This window comes from Strongylocentrotus purpuratus, unplaced genomic scaffold (assembly GCF_000002235.5).
Source record: "Strongylocentrotus purpuratus isolate Spur 01 unplaced genomic scaffold, Spur_5.0 spur5_scaffold_2, whole genome shotgun sequence".
Lineage (NCBI taxonomy): Eukaryota > Metazoa > Echinodermata > Echinoidea > Camarodonta > Strongylocentrotidae > Strongylocentrotus > Strongylocentrotus purpuratus.
Window position 1 is genome coordinate 28,848,883 of NW_022145605.1, and position 23,393 is coordinate 28,872,275.

General features: G+C 38.4%; 1 protein-coding gene across 2 annotated transcripts; it reads left to right on the forward strand.

The window, feature by feature from the left end:
• Positions 1-3,484: 3,484 nt before the first annotated feature.
• Positions 3,485-23,327, forward strand: LOC100889150. 2 transcript variants are annotated; one of them, XM_030992169.1, is made up of 14 exons: positions 3,485-3,839; positions 4,425-4,830; positions 5,511-5,637; positions 8,217-8,324; positions 9,011-9,053; positions 9,968-10,203; positions 11,506-11,616; positions 12,566-12,793; positions 13,595-13,729; positions 14,728-14,950; positions 15,441-15,725; positions 19,770-20,006; positions 21,242-21,352; positions 22,086-23,327. In XM_030992169.1, the coding sequence occupies exons 1-14, from the start codon at positions 3,596-3,598 to the stop codon at positions 22,844-22,846; spliced, it is 3,255 nt and encodes a 1,084-aa protein (XP_030848029.1). In that variant the 5' UTR covers positions 3,485-3,595; the 3' UTR covers positions 22,847-23,327. The 2 variants fall into 2 exon arrangements, with proteins under 2 accessions (XP_030848029.1, XP_030848030.1); XM_030992170.1 differs by having other exon boundaries at positions 3,485-3,698.
• Positions 23,328-23,393: the final 66 nt, after the last annotated feature.

Here is a 23,393-nt window from a genome sequence, read left to right on the forward strand (position 1 = left end):
AAAAAGGGTTGTATTTGACTTTTCACCCGGAGATTTCTTTAAAAAGGGGGTGTTTTTCCTTTTTTCTCTCATCTCTTTGGACTCCTGAGAAGTTATTCAGAATTTAGGGGGGTACATTGAGCATTTTTCCTGATTTAGGGGGGTCTCCAAGGCAGGAAAAGCCCGCGAAAAGCCCGCGAAAGGGGGGTTCGGAAATATTGGCAGTCCTCAGATAGGGGGTGCTTTCAAAAAGAGGGAACGAGCATATGCGTACCCTAAATAACACTGGGTGGGGGGAGGGGGCCGGGGGCTATATACTGTACGTTTTAATCCATACACTAACAAAATATTAATATTGCCAATTTAAGATTCGCATGGCCATACTTAGAGCGAGGAGAGAGATGAAAGAAAAGGAAAAAGTACATGAGATAATAATGTTATCACGAGATAGATTTCTCGAAAACGCCTTTCAGAGAGTAGGCCTATATGTGAATTCGTAACGTCGGGTTAACCTGATCTGATGTAGGCTTAAGAGGTACATTAAACGATTATCGAGAAATTCTTTAGGGTGATTCAATTAAAATATAAGATTGTGGTGGTGGTGGTTATTTACCTGACTGCTAAGAAAGCATAAATGCTTGTAAGTAAGCAACCAAACGGCCGACGGCTTTAGGTCCTCTCCGAAATAAATTTAAGCACTGTGTTGTTTATGATCATAATTATTGGTTATCATGTGTTGAAACCAGTACCATGATTATAACATATAAGTAATGATAGCGAAATACTGACAATGAGCTGCTGCTGATGATTACGGTGATGATAATGATGATGATGATGATGATGATGATGATGATGATGATGATGATGAAGATGGCTCTATAACAATAGTAATAATAATAAAAATAATAGTAGTAATGACGATAACAAAATAATATTGTTATTATCAACTTTAGGGCCTATAACAAAGGGCGTCGACGATGATGATAAAAGACATAAACAATAATGATAAAAACGGTGCTTTAAGCGCTTACCACTGAATTCTCTAAGCGCTATAACAAACACAATGCTAAACTATTACATATTAAACAAACCAAAACATTACAAATAACCCTACACATTACAATACATATGAAATACACGTGTGAACAGAGTAAGTTAATCATCAAAAGCAATTTTGAATAAATGTGTCTGAAGACAAGTTTTGAATTGGTTGACAGTCAGACAGTTTTTTAATAATTTTTTTTACATGTATATTAGTTTGTTCAGCAGAAGCTTTGCAAAAACAGCGATGACCATAAAAAAGAGTTGACACATGATTATTAATCATGCTGATATAGGTGACATGGTTTATTAATTGGATTTCTGAATTAAGTTTCAACACTCTTTTTTATATGCAACAATGCACTACAAAATGGATAGGAGTACATATCTCCCTATTATGAAAATAATCAACATTATTGCTCCATTTTTTCAAACCTTTACCCCAAAACAGAAGTGAGAATTATTTATTACTTTTAATCACCCATCACACGTCACAATCACTTAGAAAGCAAAAGCTCGTATGAATTTTTTAAAATTATAAAATAAAGACCCATGCCGCTAGAAATTAAAGCTTTCTATCGGGCAAAATATTACCCTAAAGGAAATCTAATTGGAAAGGAAGTCTCACGAAATCATTAAAAGAAAATTTAAATTGTATTTTGTCAGTACAACAATACTCAATAGTGCAATAATAATATAACTTAAATTTTCATTAGACAGATCAATAAGTGCGTGTTGGAGTGTATGGGAGAGGGTGTACATGTATGTGTGTAAGTAGATTATTTTATTCCCCCCTTTTATTAAACAATAAATAATTTTAATAATGTTCTTAGTTTTTTAATACAATCACTGGATACAGACTTTTACATGAGGCCCGGCCTTGCTGTATAGTCTCCAAATATTTATATTAATGTATGTCACAATTTTTGTTTCTTAATTAATTCCTCTTGTTCTATTATTCATGTCTTCTCATCCGCTTGCGTTATTAGGGAATTTTAGATGTGCGTGGACTGATACGTGTGACGTCCATTCAAGGCAGTGCCAGTGCATTAACAGGACGTCGATCTGACATAGCAATCCACGTTGTCGTTGTGCAAATCTAAAAGTTCCTGTTCTCATGTTCGTATTGAGACATGTATTATATTTCAACTTTATTTATTTTTTCTTTGAATATTTTTGATGAAAGTATTGTGAATAAAGTGAACTTGAACTTGAACTTAAATGATCCCCCTTTTTCTTTCGCTGGGCCTTTCTCCTCTTTTATTCCAGTCCATGTGACCCAGATGCGTCTTATTTTTTCTTACGTAAGCGAGCTCAGATTCACCGACCTCGGAAACAGAACTTCCTATATATTAAAAAAATACAGTTACAGTTTTGGAATGAAAATCTATTTGAAAAACAATATTATTATCATTTTGTATGTGTTGTGAAATTTTCACGAGCTTTGAACTTGAAGCCAAGCCAGGGAGATTAAAGGTAAATATTTGATGTATTTTGCTCCTCGATCTCTTCGAACAGGGCCTCGATAGCTGCCGTCAAGCATTCAAAAGCTTTTACGACTTTTCGGTGTTTTAATTGCGCCCTAGCCCCGTGCTACAAAACTAGTCATTTTTAAAGATAAGGCATTTTCAATCTGGCCGGGCGGCGTTTTCCGGGGGCGTTTTATTTTTTCGTACAAAAGCGAGCCCAGATAGTTGCTTGCTTCCACTGGCTTAAGAGGTAATACAAAGTTTTGGGAAATTTTGAAAATTGGGTGGATAGTGAATCTTTACAATTTTGATATATTTGGATGCCCCTGTGGATGTAGTATAAGCACTAAACAAATTAGCCCCTAAAACACTTCTGTTTTCGAGAAAAATTGAATATAAAAATTTACCGGTGCTCCCGGTAAATTTTGATCAATTTCAAATAGCGTCTATGGCCGTATACAATGGTAGCTGCGACCATGAAAATCTCAGAATATGTAGTTGTGATATATAATTTCCAAACGGGAATAGCTAATTGGTCGATTTTAGTCAAGAAACATTGTTCATAGCTCGACCTTGAGAGGGAGCTATACAATTAAGCTATACATATAAATTCATAACTTTAGACCATAGAGATGTTATTAAGTATATATCTCTATGCTTTAGACTCGATTTCAACCGCGACAATGATCAATGAATATTGCAGGAACGCATATGCTTCCAATATGTTAATTTGAACCAAATTTATGACCCCATACCAAAACTATAGGCCTATACCTTTAATGGATCATGAGTTCATACTGGAATCTGGGCTCTCTCGCTGTGGTACGAAAAAATAAAACGCCGGGCGCGGGGGCGGGCGACGGGTCGGTCGCGTCTGCTTGAAATTTATTTCAATTTCGTTGGATGTCCTCAAGGATACCATGAAATTTACATGGCGACAATAGTCAAATCACTGACTAATCGCCAATAACTCAAAACACAACAACAACATGTAGCTCGAATTCGAAGCGAAGACCGAGAGGACAAAGTGAAATTTTGTTATCAATATTCACCATTTCACGAGGTTATTCGTATTCAGAAATTTAAGATAGACCTACTCAGCAATCATGACATCGAAAAGATCAAAAACTAGCTCGGAAACAATCAGAGACAGACCGAACTTCTGTTTTACGTGTGGTTTTGTTCCCAGGAATATTGATGAAAAAAAAGGTATGAAACTGTTTTGTTCTAATTTAATGGGGACAAATATCAGACTGGGCGAAGTTCTAAAGAGGTCAGGAACCAAAACGGGCAATGAACGAACTTGGTACATGAAGAGATGCTGCTCGAAGTGTACGTTGATACAGAACCGTAAGTTTATTTCAATACAATATTCTATTACCCTTCTATTTGTAAAGCCAATTTCTTTTTCTGTTTTTCTTATGTTATGATTGTTATTCTTTTTTTCTCCATCATTCATCTTCATTTCTATCTTTGTATTTTCTATTATTTACCACTTTCTCTTGGTCTTGCTGTCTTTCTATTCAATCCTTATGTTAGTCTTTGCTTTTCCTTCTTTCACTTTATGAAGTTAAGTAGACCTAAGTTATTCTTTGTTTATTATTCTAATATTATTTTGTTCTTTTAAATTTTATCTTTCGTCATGTTATTCTTTGTTTTCCATCTTTTCCATTCTCTTCTAAGTTCTATCTAGAGTCTATTCTTTATCATTTTCTCTTTATCACTTTCTCTTTCTGTCTTTCCTTATGTTATTCTTTTTTTTTCCTTCTGTCGTCCTTACGTTATTCTTTGTCTCCATCTTTTACCACCTTCTTTTTTGTTATTCTTTTTTTTTTTAATTCTATCATTTTCTTCCTACCATTCCATTGAGCAGTTCTCTAGCTTTACTAGACTTAGCCATGTCCATAACTTTCTACGTCTTTTCCATCTCTACAGAATGGGACAGAGCAAGGAGAACTATAGAGAGTCTGAATGTACAATGGACAGAAAGAACATCTCATTATCTGCCCACAGTCAGTCAGCCCGCGGAGACACATCTCGAGTTAAAAAGTGGCCTCCTGAAGTTCATCAAGGCTTCAAAATACACAAACGCCTTCAAGCTTCTGTTGGGCAAGAAAGCGGTGAGGGAAGTGTGGACCAAAGAAATTGCAAAGACTATCCGAAGAGAAGTCAAAATGATGCGGAAGGAACGCCTCTATCCATCTTGCGCTGTTGGGAAGCAGCTTGATGAAAAGCAATGGAAGCCCATCTTCCGTCACATAAAAAAAATAGCCCCAGTCTTCTTTGCTGTGGTTGTCGCTTCCATGACAAAAAATGAGAGGCAGGCAGACAGGATGTTAAGGTATATCTAATTTTCTACTCCAGGGTTGAATTGTGATGTAAATTTAATTGATTCTTGTAAGACCATTAAAAAAAATATACATGTTTAGCATCCCCGCCCGCTTCCTTTTTTGGGGCCGCCTTTTTTTTTTTTTTTAAGTTTTACATTTTTTTTTTTGTTAATTTTTTTTTTTTTGTTAAGAAAAAAAAAGAAGGAAAAACACTGCTAAAATAGATCTATTTCTGATTTTAAAAAAAAAATAAAAAAAATGTTGACGGCAATCTTGAAAAATAGCCCTGGCTGTCGAGGAAAATGTACCAAGCGGCCATTTTGAAAGAAAAAAAAGGGCCTCCTCCTTCCTATTTTTCGAAAAAACAGGACGCTAAAGATGTTTTTTTTTTTATATGTGGCCTAATTGTACTTGCTGTGCAGAATAAGGGCTAATCAAGTTAATGAAATTAATCTTCAACTTTCAGTATTACATGTAGTTGTATCGGTGACAAAGGTGTGTTTGATATATGATTTGAAAAAATTGACTAAACAATCAAATTCCTGAGTGATTAGTATTAAAGGCAGAATCAAGCGTATGATGTCTAAGCCTTATCAATGGTTTATTCCATTTTTTTAAAGTTTACCACAACATGTTAACAATAATTGCTTGTTGCTAAAGGTGGTTATCTCTTTGCTTTAACTTTGTATAGAAAGGGCAAGGAACATTTTAACTCTCGGATAGGAATGATGATCAACCTCCCTCTGGGCAACAAAGGGCATATGAGATATCAGGGTGCAATAGCTGTCGACCTGTGGCATCTTGGTGCGAATGAAGGGGTAAGTACAACAAAACCTGTGTTTAAAGACCGTTTAAGAGGGGAAACAAGGACAAAAGCAGTCTTTATGGGCTGGTAGTCTTTATGTACTGGTTTTTTAATGAGAAGAACTGGGGCCGTTCCTAGAAACCGTCATAAGTCTAACTTCTTGACTATCCCATTGAAACATGTGTTGTAGAATTAACACGCGTTTCAATGGGATAGTCAAGAAGTTAGACTTATGACGGTTTCTAGTAACGGGCCCCAGGTCTTTGAAAAAAGAAGTTTAGTCTTCATAGACAGATGGTCTTCATATACAGTACATGTCGGTAGTGTTTATAAAACAATGTGGATCTATGCCATTTATTCTGACATTTTTGTCAATAATAATTAAACTGGATGAAACTGAGGTGTTCAATGCACTACACAGTAGGTGCCAGCTTTGTCATTCACACTAATAGGTGATCTAAACTGCCAAAAATGTGTTCTATCATTTAAAAAAATTATATTTTTTGACATAATAGTATGTCAAAAATATAATTGTGCTTCAAAATGATCATGCAGTGCCTGTAGTGTTATAAAAACCGTTAAGAAAACGAAAAATAAACTTCAGATTTTAATAATAAAAATCTTGATTATCAGACAGGCGATCAGCTTGTAAAAGTCATGGAATTCCTGACTGAATAGGAAGGAAGTCCCTTCATTTATTGACCATTTAAAACAACAAAATATACAAAACAACAATACAATAGAAGAATGATATCAAATAACAATATAATTGCAAACCCAAAGGTTTGCAATTATGATTGCAGCATGAGCTAAATCCAGGATTTTGTTTTAGAATCTGAGGCAATGTTACCGAGTCACTTTAAGTAAGTCACTATGCTTTTTAATAAAAAATGATTAAAATATGTTTTTTTACGTGTAGATAATATTGTCTTTGTTACTTTCAGGGTTAAATTAAGTGTACCAGTCACCTGAAAAAATACATCCTGCTATGACCCCTCAGCATGGCATGCCTCAGGGTCATATCAGGATGTAATGTCCCCTTGAGCCTATCCCATAGGAAAGTGAAAAGTATGCCGCAGACCTGCCGCAGACCTGCCGCAGACTTTTAGTCTGCGGCAAAGAGTATGCCGAAGTATGCGGCAGAAAGAAATTTTGCTGCAGACTTGCTGCATACCAGTATGCCACAGGAACAGTCTGCGGCAGGATGAAATTTTGCTGCAGACTTGCCGCATACTAGTATGCCACAGGAACAGTCTGCGGCAGATCTGCGGCAGATCTGCGGCAGGATGAAATTTTGCTGCAGACTTGCCGCATACTAGTATGCCACAGGAACAGTCTGCGGCAGATCTGCGGCAGGATGAAACTTTGCTCCAGACTTGCCGCATACTAGTATGCCACAGGAACAGTCTGCGGCAGATCTGCGGCAGGATGAAACTTTGCTCCAGACTTGCCGCATACTAGTATGCCACAGGAACAGTCTGCGGCAGATCTGCGGCAGGGCGAAACTTTGCTCCAGACTTGCCGCATACCAGTACGCCACAGGAACAGTCTGTGGCAGGTCTGCCACAGGAAATCCCATTAAAGTCTAATAGGGCCAATTGAAACCAATCATCTCATGCATATTCATTATTACTTTACACGTGTGACAGAAAAATACATTTATCATGATTTGTTAAGCAAATTAAGACAATGCACATCATTTTTGTGACTTCTATTTTCCTTTTGCCATTATTAACCAATAGATTATTTTGTCTGATCATGTTACAATTACATTCACGTTTAAGCAATAGATATATTGATTACTAACCAAGAAACTATGATTACTAACCAAGAAACAATATACATGTTTAGTATATATATATGTGTACGAGCCTGTGTCACTTTAAATGTTACTCTTGAATACACTTCAAATGATCAATGTGATGAAGTTAATACAATTGAGAATAGAATATACCTAATTGGTAATATATATATATATATTGGTATTACCTAATTGGTAATATCGATATTGCCAATATCGATTATGAAGTATCAATCAGTTTATCACTGGTTCTTCTACATGCATACTTTATTGCCACGTACTGGATATGAAAGAGTCTGCAGCAGGTCTGCAGCAGGTCTATATGAGATATGAATATTCATGACGAAGAGTCTGCGGCAGACCTGCCGCAGACTCTTCATCATACTGAAAGAGTATGCAGCAAGTCTGCGGCAGACCTGCCGCAGACTCTTCATCATACTGAAAGAGTATGCGGCAAGTCTGCGGCAAAACTAATTTGCATGTGAAAAAGATGACTGTCTGCGGCAGGTCTGCTGCAGATCTGCGGCAAGTCTGCCGCAGGAGTATGCGGCAGGCTCATTTCTTTCCTATGGGATAGAAACAACTAGCCAGGTATGCCTCTCATAACAGTCAATATATCTTTACTGTTCACTAACCTTGTATTTAAATTGCAATATCTCTTTGTAGCTTATTTCAAATACAGTATAGCGACATGGTACTACTACCCCTTACATCAAGAGCAAAACATGTTTGGGTTTTGGTGATTGGTACATTTTAAGGTTTATATAAGTCTGTATTTTTCTGTTACACAGATTCTGAAGTTTCTGCATCGTCTGGGATTAAGCAAACTAAAGAGGGAGACTCTCCAATTGATCCAAAAGAAGAAGAATCTTGTGACGGAATGGTGTGAAAAAATTGAGGTAACTTCTTATACTGTAGCAATAACTGCATGCAGACCTTGTGACCCGAATATGACTGGACTTTAGAAGAAGTTACAACTTCTAGACGAACCGGTAAAATGTCCATGTAAAATTTCTCAGCCGGCTTCCTTTTTGTTTGGGGGTGGGGGGGGGGGGGGCAGGGGCAATGCCTGATTTTTACGCCTTCGCAACAAAGAAGCCGGAGGCATTCTTTCAGGTTGTCTTGTCTGTCTTTACATCCCGTTCTCGTGATCGCGTTCTCCAGAACTGATTGATAGATTTCTGTTACACTTAGGTCATGTATGTATGCAGAACCAATGAACTGATTAGATATTGGGGTCATGAGGTCAAAGGTCATGGGGATCATTATGTATTAGAAAATAGCTTGTGATCGCATTATCATTAGAACCGATGAACAGATTACTATCAAACTCAAGGCATCTATGTATTTTGCAGAGCAGTTATTTTTTAAATATTCTGGAGGCCTTCTTGAAAATGGTTGGTCATTTGATGAATGAGTCAGGCAACCATATTGATAACAAAGTGGGCCATTTTGTGCATAAAAACAGAATGATAAACAGAACTTTTAAAAGTTTTTTTTCCTCCTAAAAATGTAAACTCTATTGAGGTGGCATATAAGGCATAATATTACCATATTTCACCTTTTGTCTTATATCTCCTTACAGAAAGAAAAGAACTGGTCTAAAGGTGATACAAGGGACAATCTGCGTAAGTATTGACTTTACCAAATGGATGAACAGTTGTACCTTTTTTTCAAAGCACAAACAAAGTCATAAATTCATCTGCTTAGTGTTCGTTTTTAAGCGTTTCCACACCCCTGGGGTGTTCCTCAAGGATCCGTTCTAGGACCTCTGCTCTTTTTGTTGTCCACGGGTCTGCTCAGTTAAGTCATCCATGTTCATGATGACGTCATGCACAAGACGTTTGTTGACAATACGCAACTGTACATAGTGATGATGTTGTGTAGGGATCGGTGATGAGGCGAGGGGCATAAATAAGGAGACTTGTAATCGTTCTTGTTTACAGTTTCAGAAGCATTTATTTAATCTCGATACTAACACAATGACTCTCTAGTAGACGACTCTAGATTACGAGATAGAAAATATCCTAGTTCAGTGGTTGATGGCTGAAACCAAAGTTTTTCTATCATTATTCAACTTTACAAGCAGGAAAGTTTGGGGAGAGAAACAATGTTGGGATGGGTGATTTAAACATGATTATGATTGGTCAATGGTCAGGGTTGTCATGGTATTATGGGGAGTGGCTATGGAGAGTGAAAGTGACTGGGGTTTGGGCATACGAGTCATAGTTATTGGAATGTGGTTCGATCCTTGAATCTAAATCTTGGGTGGTCATTAATGGTCAATTGTTTATAATAAAAGTAATGGGATAATGGGGTTCTGTTTTATCATGGAGCAGGTGGGAGAAAGGTGAATGAAAGGTGAATGACTGAAAGAAGGGCGGAGTGATACAAGTACTACATTACAATAAAACAAAATGATGCTTCCAGTGGCATTTCGAAACTCAACAATTTTTTTTCTTCTCCAGAAATTACCCTTCTCTCTAACAGTAATAATTATGTTGACGGCACATGGCCTCTCTCATTTTATCTCCTTTTGAAGACCCTGGCTTTTCGCTCATGGTCAGGAAGCGCTATGACAAGTACGAAAGCAATGCCAGAAGCACCCAGCCGAAACCGGGCAGGCAGTCAAGACTGGTCAGCAATGGACTAGCCGTCAAGAACAGGATATCCTTTCGCGACCTCCAAGAAGAGGCTCCTAAGAAAGCCTGTGAGCTCCCTCTCACCGTCTACCTGCCCAATCAAGGTGATTATGAGGAGCTACGGATGAGGATGCAGGTAAGTGTCAGAAACACTTTTTTTGTTGCTGTTCATGGAAGCCGCTTTGGATTTGGTATCTAGAACTAGTGAAATTTCATCACATCAGTTGTATTAAAAAAATTTGTATCATTGAGTATGCAGCTACATGCTATATGTACACATAAAAAAGTACATATTATTTCCTGGCTTTTTTATGTCAAACCTTACCAGTGACATGCTATTGATCAGGGCACCTTCAGTAATATTATCCCGGTTTCTGAATTCAATTTGATTTGATACAATTCTGTACTTCACAGTAAACTCTTCTTTCCATAAGGCCTAAAATAAAAAATTGTTGTATTGCCCTTTGCGACTGACCCAAAAATCTGAAAATCTACGGTCAACATTTAATTATTTTTTTAAAACAATTTTTTAGAATTTTTTTTTATTAATGAATACAAAAATATGTATTTTGTTTGTTTAATTTGGATATAAATGCATAAAATCAAATTCTCACTCGTCTTCTGCCCTAGTTTCAAAACATCCAAGTAGACCCCGGCCTCGTGTACATGTTTATAGTTTATACCATGCACTGCACCAGCTAGAAAACTGAGAAATATCAGCCAAAAGAGGGCGGGGAAAAAAGAAATCAAAAAATATTTAAAAAAATAAATAAAAAAATGAAAAATATTGGCCCAAAGAGGGCGATGAAAACAAAAGTTTAAAAAAAATTAAAAACTTCTGACCGACCGACCCATGTGTTGGCACCCAAAGGGCAATACAAAAAAAAAATTAGGCCTAAGGGAGCAGTCATGCCCGTCACCTGTTTACAGGCATGTACGTGCATATAGTGATGCTCACTTCCTTTGGGGTATACCAGTTAAAACCTGGGTGAAGGGAAGCAATGTGAATAAAACGCTTGCCTCAAGGACACCTGTGCTGTGCCTTTGCGTTCTCGGTCGAGTGTGTAAACCTGTCGACTATAACACCTCTACCAGTTTTCATCTTATTGATGTCTACCATAGCTCTTCTATATTCTTATTTTTTTTTTGTGATGGTGGATATATTACCTGACTGCTAAGAAAGCATAAATGCTTGTAAGTAAGCAACCAGACGGCCGACGACTTTGGGTCCTCTCCGAGGTACCTGGTAATGAGGATTAATGCCTTACCAAAGCGCACTAGCGCATCGTCTTGGTTTCGAACACGGGTCACCGAATTATGAGACCACTGCTATCGCGCCTCGATGTTGGAAAGGATTTTCTCAGGCACTTTTTCCCCCTTGAGCTCTGTTGAAGCTTTCTCTATGTAACAGCACCTGTTTGTATTTTCACTGATGCAGGTGATGGTGGAAAGGATTCTTCAAGCTAATCTCTCCTTGTTTGCTAATCAGCCTGTGACTGGACACATACCTCACGAGTACTCCTCGCAATGCGCCGAACAAAGTGAATACGTAAGTGCTTCACATATTAGCAAGTCCAAGGAGTTTGGTCATTTGCTGTACTGCACATTGACAAGAATAAGGTCAAGTAACCATAAGTTCACATGGGAAGTGTCATTTCCCTTGTTATTCATTCTGATTTACGCTGTAGCAGGGCTGCCATCATGTTACGATCATGGGGTAATCTAAAATCTAAAGGCAGGAGGCATTATGTTTTTGGGGTGTCCGTCCGTCCGTACGTCCCGTTCTCGTGATCACGTTATCTCAAGAACCTATTGATGGATTCCCGCCATACCTATGTCATGTATGTATCCTGCAGAGCCAGTGAACTGAATAGATTTTAGGGTCTTGACATCAAAGGTCATTGGGCTCATTATGTATGCGCAAATAGCTTGTGATTGCATTATCATTAGAACAGATTACCATCAAAATCGCGACATGTTTGTATCTTGCAGAGCCAATGACCTGAATAGATTTAAGGGTCATACATGTATGAAAAATAGCATCTTCGAACCTCTTAATGGATTACAGTCGAACTTAAAATTTAAAAATTGCTTCTGTTTTGGTTTGTTAAATCGCTCTATGGGGGCTGGAGGCATCGATCATTTTGGACTGCTTGCAGTGGAAGATCCATTTTGTTGGTCCATACATTTATTCATTGATATGGCCCTCATCCATCTAAGAAGTTACAATACAAGCCAAAACAAAATAAACAGAAAAACCTTCATGGTATTTCTTTTTTCAGCATTCATTGTAATAATGTCTGTGGTGCAATGCATAAAACTTCCCAAGTAATGAACATAAGCAGATGCAATGGTAACACTGCCATAGTGCCATCATCATTGTCATCATCATCATTAATTTAATTTAATTAAGGAACTGTACATTAATCTTGATCTAAGGAGACACGAACGAACGAACAATCATCAATATCATCTAAATTTATTTTTTTTCTTCGCAGGTTGATCTTGGCATCATTGAGGGTAACCATATTACATCCGACCAAACCTCAGACCTGCTTCAGCAACTGGAGGATCATGCCCCTAAGGGCTATCCTATCGTACTGTACGGACATGAAGAGATGGTAAAGCACGCCAGTACAGCCCAGGTTTCCTCAACGAAAGGCACCGCCAGGCAGGCATTCATACCGGTACCGCAAGATAGCAACTTGAGATCCCTCTTCATGAGGGTAAGACAACCAGGATTAAATGAATTATTGATGATGATGATGATGGATTATGATAATGATGATGATGATGATGATGATGATGATCGTATTGATAATGACGGATTGTTATGATGATGGAGATGATGATGAATGATGATAATGGTGATACAGATGATGAGGATGGTGATTATGAAGATGCTGAGGGGGATGATGATGAAGAAGATGAGGGGGATGATGATTGTGATGTTGATGGTGATCATGATAATTGAGATAATGAATTCAAACCAATACAACATGTTAAAATTGGTGGGTCTGCAGTTTCCATGTGCAGAAGGTCATAATTTGCTGACACCAGACTTGATGGAAATACCATTAATGAGTGTACAAGTCTGCACACGGCAAACTCATAGTCCACACTACAAATACCCCTTCTTCTCTCGGAGAGTCTTCGGGTGGAGCAAATAGCAGATAAGCACTTTACCATGTGGGGATAAAGACAGAACATAAAGTTTGTTGGTCGTGAAACTGAAGGCTAATCCAGGTGATTGGCACATTCCCCATGAGACTCAACTTTTATGTGTCTTTAAGTCGAGTTTCTTTGTTACTAGAGTAAGGCAACCTACAATAATGAAAAATGAGATTTGACATTCTATTGTATATAGCTGACATGGGGAAGGGGGGGGGGGGTGTGGGTGGTAGAGGTTTAATATAACAATAAGAGAGGTTAATTTAAAGACCCAAACCCAACCCATTCCCCAGTTCCACCACATGCAGGTACATAGGTATGCAAATTTTAAGTTTCAAACTTTCCATGAATTGCAGGACATCATGGCAGACCTGTACGCTCCAACGAGCCCGACGGAGAGAGCCACCCTACGGAATCTGATACATATGTTTGGTTATGATGGCATCAAGGACAAGTACTCTCCTCCCCATAGTCTTGATGACTTCTTACTGGTATGAATCAAGAGTATTGAAAGAAAAGAGCCTTAAAGATAAAGAACAGTTCTGGTCATGCGATTGCATTGTAAAAGAAACGTTGTGGAATCGATCAGAAAAGATTGATCATCTAGCATATAAGTATTGGTGTGTACTGCAAGGTTCTGGAATCATCAAAATGATAAGAAATTTGGCCCAGTCTTCGTAAAGTTACAAGCACTGTACACAGAGAAAGATGTATATGGGACTACGCACACATGCGCGACACATGTGTATTATCTATTTGGTCCCAAGAGATAAACTAATTTACCAAATATATCAATTAGTAGGCGGTTTCCCTGCATAATTGTTATCATGTATTATTCAAAACATATTCTTTCACATGATTGGTAATAAGAGCTTCCATTTCAATTTTTGAGAGGGGGGCGTTTCCATAACTGGTCTTTAAAAAGGGCTGAAAGTAGCCTAAGGTTAATGGTAAATGATTTTTATGCCTCTGCAACGAAGAAGCTGGAGGGAGGCATTATGTTTTTTGGTTTGTCCATCAGTACGTCCCGTTCTGATTGATGGGATTCCCGCCAAACTTGGGTCATGTATGTATCTTGCTAAGCCAATGAACTGAGTAAATTTTTGGGTTACAAGGTCATAGCTCATAAGGCTCATTGTGAATGCGAAAACAGCGGATTACCATCAAACTCATAACAAGTATGTATCTTGCAGAAACACATTATTATATTGATTACAAAGAAAAACACATGAACTATACTTATATCACAAAATTAGTAATACTTTTTTTCTAAAAACATAATCAACATTTTTTTCCAGAGGCGATACTTTTCAACATTTGCCCTCCATAATATTTCCTATAAAAAAATGTTGAATATGTTTGTTTTCTTTTTGAGTATATAAAACATAAGAAGCTAAATTAATTAATAGATTTTTAAAAACTACATATTTTGAATTTAGATAATCACATTGCTTGCATACCATTATATCACTGCTCCTTTTTCTTCCAGTTTGTGTGCTGTGCTATGGTTGTTGGTTTCGCCCTTGAGATGCTGGTTAGCAATGAAGATGAAATGAGTGACGGGGAGCCAGAGACTCTCTTGGCCAGGGTGTCGGCCGAGGTCGTAAGGAGGGTGTGGCATCAGATGCCCATGAACCAAGTAGCTGACATCGCCAACGCCGAGGTCGGAAGTAACGAGGGATCCGATTACAAATTCTGCTTTTGCAAAGAAGGTACCGTATGAACTGTCTCTCAAAAATAAAGATCCAGTCAGTCTCTGTTTATCACTTTTATCAGAAATTGAAAAAAAAAAATCTAAATTATGTGCTGTATTTTTTGGTATTTACATAAACCGTACTTTATTTACACAATTTGAGGTAAACTTTAACTAGATTGTTGAAAAGTAATGTTCTGCAATTTGCAGGAGGCTTTTATTGCTATGATCAGGGTTATGTCATTTTCATTTTGTTTCATCAAATACATGTATTAGAAATAACGTCAGATACAGAGTATAATTATTTGAAGATATTTTTTGTATGTCCTTTTAATGAAAAAGAACCATGAGGGAAGCTCGATTAGCACATATCTGTGAAAAACTGTAGTTTATTATAGGACAAAACCTTATATCATGTATAATCTTTTGTCTCAGCTCCAAATAAGTCCAGGCTAAAGGACATTTATCATCAAAGATAAACTTTTCCCATCATCTCCCTTCATTGGCAGAAAAGGAAGGCGAACGCATGCTGGAGTGCAGCAACATCAACTGCCCGAATGGGAACTGGTTCCATGAGCTGTGTGTCTCCAATCCACAGGTGAGCGATGACTGGTACTGTAGCCCCACATGTCAATCGTTGCGCGGTGGACAGTACTGCGTGTGTAGGATGAAGACAGAGGAGGAGCTGGTCTGGACCTGCGCCAACAAGAGGTGCAAACGCGGGAGAAAGTTCCACCATGGTTGCGTGAGATCTACTTTGCCAGCTCCCGAACAAATGGACATCCCTAACCGAGGTGAGGGGAGATGTCAAGGAAGGGAGCAGGGTTCAAACTAATCACATTAATACACATTTATTTAAAGTTGCTTTCGCTGATTAATTAACTCTGTTCACTTTGATGTATATGTATTGTAATTTGTTGGTTTATTTGCACTTTTTTGTTTTGTTTAAAATGTAATTGTTTATCAGTCTATTTTTGTTTGTTATAGCGCTTAGAGACTTCGGTGGTAAGCGCTTTATAAAATATAACTAACGTTTTTATTATTATTTATTATTATTATCATGAGCGGCAGTTCATTTACTTGAACCGTGGTCTAGTGGATAGGTCCCCAGATTGTGGATCACAGGGTATGGGGTTCAGTCATGTCACTAGTATCTATATCACAAGACCAGGCGCGGATCCAGGGGGGGGGCCGAGCGGGCCTTGGCCCCCCCCCCCCCCCGCAAAAAAAAAAAAAAAAAAAAAAAAAAGAGAGAAAAAAGGAAAAGAAGCGAAAGAGAAAGAGGAGAGAAAGGGAAAGAAAGAAGAGGAAGAAGAAAAGAAAAGGGGGAAGAAGGAGATCGGGGGGCCGAAAGGGCTTTGCCTCCCAGGCTGTTGACCCCCCCCCCCCCCCCATAAAACAAATAAGAGAGAAGGAAGGAAAGGGAAAGGAAAAGAGGAGATACTGGCGTACTGATAGGGGGGGGGGGGGCTTAATAATAATAATATTGGCATTTATATAGCGCTCTTACAGACATAGTGTTATCACAGCGCTTTACAACATTACATTACTTAATTGACATTGATAGCAAACAATAAAATTACGTACACAAAAATATATAAATTCAACTATTAAAGAGAAAGGTTTTCAAGGAACGTTGAAAGATAGCGAGAGAAGGAGAAGATCGTACAGCCTGAGGGAGATTGTTCCAGAGACGTGGTGCGGAAACAGAAAAAGATCGATCCCCAAAGCGTGTACGACTCCTGGGAACCGAGAGCAAGGCTTAGTGGAAATCAAATTCAAACGTGTTTATTTCTAATTTCACAACGGTAGATTACAAATAATGCTGAAATGACATCATTTCCGAGATTTTTTCTCACTTTTTAGTAAATTATACGTTTGTATGTGTTTGTTGGAAAATGACAAATTCCTAAATTTGCAGCCAGGCAAGAAATATGATTCTCGAGATTCCTACATGTCAGGGCCCGAGGTACGGCGGGGATCGGGAGCCTCGAGCTCTCCCCCCCCCCCACACTTTTTTTGAAAAAGTATATTAAAGAGAAAAAAAAATAGAATGAGAGCAAGAAAGAAAGAATAGTTAACTGCCAGTGTTAACAAATAATGAGGCATCAAAATATGCTCATCTGACTGTGATTAAATGCCTAAAACCCCTAAGCTTCCGTGGGCTCTGCCCCCTGGATCCGACCAAGGGCCCTACGGCGGGCCCTTAGATGCTCATCTGACGGTAATTTAATGTCTAAAACCCCTGATTTTGGGGGGCTCCGCCCCCTGGACCCAACGCCAAATAGTTACCTGCCAGTGTCACGAAATAATAAGGTATACAAAAAAAAAATGCTCATATGACCTTAATTAAACGCCTAAAACCTCTGAGCTTCAGGGGCCGGCTTCGCCGCCGCCCCAGACAAGGATTAACAATCGAGAACGGTACAGCGAATCGTCTTCTTTCTCTCATAATCTTATGAAACGTGAAGCTTCCACGCTTTGCGCGGGAGGGGGAACTTGAATTTAGACAAGGATTCAGAGGCGAGAACGGTAATACCAATCTTTTATGATTTAATAAAACGTAAAAGCTTCCGCGCTTCGCGCGGGATGGAGGGGGGGAACTTAATTTCGACGAGGATTATTTTCGAGAGCGGTACAACGAATCGTCTTCTTTCTCTAATGATTTAATGAAAATGAACCTGAATTCAGACGAGGATTAAGAGTCGAGAACTTAACAGCAAATCGTTTTTTTTTTCTCTCATAATCTTATGAAACTTTAAAGCTTCAGCGCTTCGCGCGGGAAGTGGGGGGGGGGACCTGAATTCAGACGAGGATTAAGAGTCGAGAACGGTACAACGAATCGCATTCTTTCTTCAATAGTTTAATGAAACGTCAAAGCTTCCGCGCTTCGCGCAGGAGGGGGTAAACTAAATTCAGACGAGGATTAAGAGTCGAGAACTACACAAAGAATCGTCTTGTTTCTCTAATGATTTAATGAAACGTAAAAGCTTCCGCGCTTTGCGCGGGAGGGGGGATAATCTAAATTCAGACGAGGATTATTTTCGAAAACGGTACAACGAATCGTCTTTTTTTTCGAATGATTTACGGAAACTTAAAAGCTTCCGCGCTTCGCGCGGGAGGGGGGGGGATCCTGAATTCAGACGAGGATTAAGAGTCGAGAACTGTTCAGCCAATCGTCTTCTTTCTCTCATAATCTTATAAAACTTAAAAGCTTCCGCGGTTCGCGCGAGAGGGGGGGGGACCTGAATTCAGACGAGGATTAAGAGTCGAGAACTGTACAGCGAATTGTCTTCTTTCTCTAATGATTTAATGAAACGTAAAAGCTTCCGCGCTTCGCGCGAGAGGGGGGGGGGAGAATCTAAATTCAGACGAGGATTATTTTCGAAAACGGTACAACGAATCGCCTTTTTTCTCTAATGATTTAAGGAAACTTAAAAGCTTCCGCGCTTCGCGTGGTAGGGAGGAGGAGGGGGGAACCTGAATTCAGACGAGAATTTAGAGTCGAGAACTCTACAACGAATTGTCTTCTTTCTCTAATAATTTAATAAATCCTAAAATTTTCCGCGCTTCGCGCGAGAGGGGAAAAACTAAATTCAGACGAGAATTCTTTTCGAGAACTGTACAACGAATTGTATTGTTTTTCTAATGATTTAATGAAACGTAAAAGCTTCCGCGCTTCGCGCGAGAGGGGGGGGGGGGAGAATCTAAATTCAGACGAGGATTATTTTCGAAAACTGTACAACGAATCGTCTTTTTTCTCTAATGATTTAAGGAAACTTAAAAGCTTCCGCGCTTCGCGCGGTAGGGAGGGGGAGGGGGGAACCTGAATTCAGACGAGAATTTAGAGTCGAGAACTCTACAACGAATCGTCTTCTTTCTCTAATAATTTAATAAATCCTAAAATTTTCCGCGCTTCGCGCGAGAGGGGAAAAACTAAATTCAGACGAGATTTATTTTCGAGAACGGTACAACGAACCGTCTACTTTTTCTAATAATGAAACGTCAAAGCTTCCGCGTTTCGCGGAGGAGGGAGGAGGAAATTCGCCCCTCCCTGCACCGACCCCCCCCCCCCCCCCGCATCACGTCACTGTTGGTCACCATTACGTATCAATATTTGGCTCGCATAATTTCTAATTTGGGCCCCCCCCCCTAAGAAATCCTGGATCCGCGCCTGCACAAGACAGTAGTATATATATATTTGCCACTCTCAACCCCGGAGAAGTGATTGCTTGTAGATACCATATTAAAGAAAAAAACACTTGATGTGACCATGGCGTAATAGGTTTCTGTCTTTACTTCCATCAGTCAATGGTCATATCAAAGAAATTCATCATGTTTGGACGAACCGAATGGATAAAAGACTTCTATAGTTTGGGATGCATCTCATGAAATTGCTTCTAAACACTTTCACAGATTCGTGACAAAGAAATTTCCATTTGATATGTAAATAATTTACCTTATGAAGAACAATTCAATGTTTTATGGTCAATTGTGAAGATTTGTCTTGTTTACTTGCTTTACAGAAGGAAATATATATACAGTCAAACCTGCTTTAGAGACCACCTGTCTACAAAGACCACATTTTTTGTTTCCCTTGAAAATGGTTTCTCATTGAAACATGTACTAAAGGAACCTGTCTACAACGACCACTTTTTATGTTTCCCTTGGGCGGTCGCTACAGACGGGTTTGACTGTATATATCTATAAATATAATCAAAATAAAATGAAAAACAGATACACTAAAATGGTTAACATACGTTAACAGTTATTTGGTGGAAAACAGAGGCTTACTAGTCAAAAAGTAATCATAAACATTGTCTCTTATCATCCTTCAGGTCAGAAAAAATGGTATTGCTCTGCACAATGTCGGAAGGGTAAGAATGTTGATGAGGACAGGGAGCTGAGGTACCTGGAGGCGGTCACCTGGCGATGTCTCTTCAATGAATGCATGAGGGATGCGGAGAGAGAAGGCGATGGAGAAGCTCTGATGGGGTACTGGAGAATCTACATGCCGGAGCTCTATAAGAGAGGCCATGAAATGTTCTTCCTTGTTGCGCAGCGACTTCTTGCGGGTAAAGCGATACTAGCGTTTGAGTGTTTTTGTACCTAAAGGCTGCATAAATTATTCAGAAAATTATTTTTGTTTGCTTGCAGTAATGATGACAATAAAATAAATTTAACAGATTCATGATTAAAGGGATCGTTTAACAATGTTAAATCTGAGATGCACGGCCCTACATGTTATCAGTGTCTGTGATATGGTGTTATATTGAAGCCCTAAACAAATTTATGATTCAAAATGGTCAAGAAGTGCCTCAAAAAAGTAAAAACCTTTGAGTGACCGGTTTTACCATACTCGTTTTCCCCAATAGACTGTAGTGTTATGAAAACTGTTTTGCAAACACAAAATTTGATTTTGATTTTTAATCATAAATATCATGATAATCAGACAGGCGATCGGCTTGTAAAATTTGTGGGGTTTCTGATTGACCTAAAGGTTTATAATTATCACTGCAGCATTAGCTTAATCAAGAATTTTTTTAAAGGATCTAAGACGAAGTTACCGGATCCCTTTAAGTTGAATTGCATGAAACACAAGAACCAGGTTCAAATTTTTAAGCTTCATCCTGGACTAAAACGCATTCCAGGTGCTGATTGCTCCTTCAGAACTGTCTACAAAGAGTCTGTAAAGATTTCCAACCGACCTCTAACAAATTATCCGGTTAAAACCCTTCAGGCATTTTAAAAGATTCAATTTCATATTTATTTAATTTATTTAATTTCTAACAGAAAGGTAAACAAAGATATTACATTTTTTTCATACATAATTCATTTTTTCAGGAAACTATACAAATAAGCTTTGCACATAATACAATTATTACAAGAAATTCTTAATTTCTGAGGAAATGGGGAGATCCACTAAAAAGCAGTGCTTGAGGTTTGTGGATCCCCCAGTGGATCCCCCAGACATTGAAATGGTACATGTATTCTCTAAAATCCTCTTGGTGGCAGAGAGCTGAATGAGATTGATAAGACATCAACAGCTCCTGCATATGACTCCAGGCTGTTAAAAAGCATACAGTCTTCAAAAAGATGGACAAAAAAAAGTACCGGTACAACAAAATTGACATTACATGAGTTTGTCACATAAGTGAGGTGAAGTGATACTGGAGGAATCCTGATGATAATGAAAAGATTGATTCTCTGGAGGAATAGAATATATTCTTTACTTTATTATTATCCTTTACATGTATTTTTCAACCAGTTGCCTATTGTTATTTTTGTTATCATTGTAATTTATCTACAGGTATATCTGGTTGTTATGAACCTCGCGTCAGGCAGGAAGTGATTCACAATAGGACCATGAACTTTGATGGCGGGGCAGGGAAGAACTTTTCTATGGACCTCCAGATCACAGGTAAAAAACACAAAACAACAACAGCAACAAAACATGTCAAGTAATGTGTGGGTGGGGTAGAAAAGAATTTAGTCTTAAATTTGTGAGCCATTCCTAACAAAACATGAATTCCTCTTAATGGTAAATGTCACTTTTTTTTAGACTGGAGAAATATCTACTTTGGTCTTTAACAAAATTACAGAAAATATATTCTTTTACATGGTACAAGTTTGGGGGCAATGAACTCCAAAGCCATTCTATCTATCTATTTCCAAGGACATATCATATTATACCAGAAACGGTCTAAAATCACAGATTATGATGAATGTGTCCTTTGTGAACCTGGCCAAACCATGGGTGAGATGAACAGCGATCCAGAATGAAAGCTCAGTTGCATTTCAAAATATTTGTTTATTTGGCATTTTGTATAACAAATAACAGACAAACATAATACAAAGATCAAATATACATAGGCTACATGTATAATATCTCAGTTATGGGTGCATCAGGCTGTGCAGCCTGGGTATGGAAAGAGCCAACTAAATGACTAGAGCCCGCAGGCCATCCTCCCCAAACCCACCCTGGTGCAACCAAAACTGATCACAATCTACAGTACAGTAAATACAGATCATCTCAAAATGCAAATTATTCAACACTGCTTGCAATATGTATCTCAACATTTTAACAATTTGGACATAACTTGAGAACAATACATAATGAGTCCAGCTTTTCATTTCTTGTTCTTGTTGAACAGGATCTAGTAAGCGAAGCAAGGAGGCAGCCGCATTATTCAAGAAAAAACCCAAAGGAGATGAAGAAGATGATGAGGAGGACACTGGGAAAGCAGCAGGAGATCCCCTCACCAAGAAACGGAAGCTCGACAAAGATCATGGAACCGGTAATGATGGCGACACTAGTCCTCTCGTACCTAACCGATATGCGCTCTTCAAAGGGGATGTGGCAGAGTTCCAGAAGAAGTTCAGTGACGATGAACTGTTCAAGGAAACTCGAGGACGTTGCATCCCTTCCCTGATGAGCAAGTCGTTTGATCAAGACTTTACAAAACATGAGATGGTGGGTATGAAGAAACACCTGTTGACATTGATTAAGGAGTATGATGAGGGGCCCGCATCAGGGAAACGATCAATCAAAAAAGTTAAGCCCAGGAAGGAGGATTTTGAGTCCAGAGATTATGAGGCTCTTTCCAGTGATGATGTAAAGGAGGAAAACCAAAGTGAAGATGAAGAAGAAAAAAGTGATGGTGAAAACAGTGAAGGTGAAAACAGTGAAGAGGAAGATGAAGACGGAGAAGATAAGTCCAGTAATGATGAGGATGAGGATGAAAATGAGGATGATGATGATGATGATGGTGATGATGATGATGATGATGGTGATGACGATGATGATGGTGATGATGATGATGATGATGGTGATGATGATGATAACGATGAACAAGAAGAAGATGACGATGAACAAGAAGAAGACATGTCTAGTGATGACACATATAGACTATAGGGCATGGGGTCAAAAGAGCTTCCTAAAATGATTTTTGTAGTCTCCTCCTTGTGACTACCTAAACTATGGCTTAAAATGTTGGTATTGTGTGTCTTATCAATATTCTGATAGTTCCCACTTCCAGAAGTGGAGCACTTCCGAAAAAATGGCGCCCAAAACAAAAGATCTAAAAACAAGCATTCCTTCATAAAAGGACTGCATCCGGTGCAAGTGATTTTCACTAATACAGGTGGTAATTGGTTTTAATCAGTGAATGTGATACCGCTTTTGCGGTCTAAGTTCATATTTATTGTACAAAATATCTATAGGGAAGATTTAATATTTCACAAAACACTGTATAGTTGAGGAAATTTGCATGAAAATGACATTTTAAGCCAAAATACGTAAGTTTGACATTTTTCTGCAACAAAGCCTGTAATAATTTAATTATTCTGAATGAGGAAGTTCATTTACAAGCAATAAATATTACAATAAAAACAAACTACTTTGCTTTGTGCTGCTTCTTTAGTTTGATGAACAATACATACAGCATTCATTTAACTTAAGG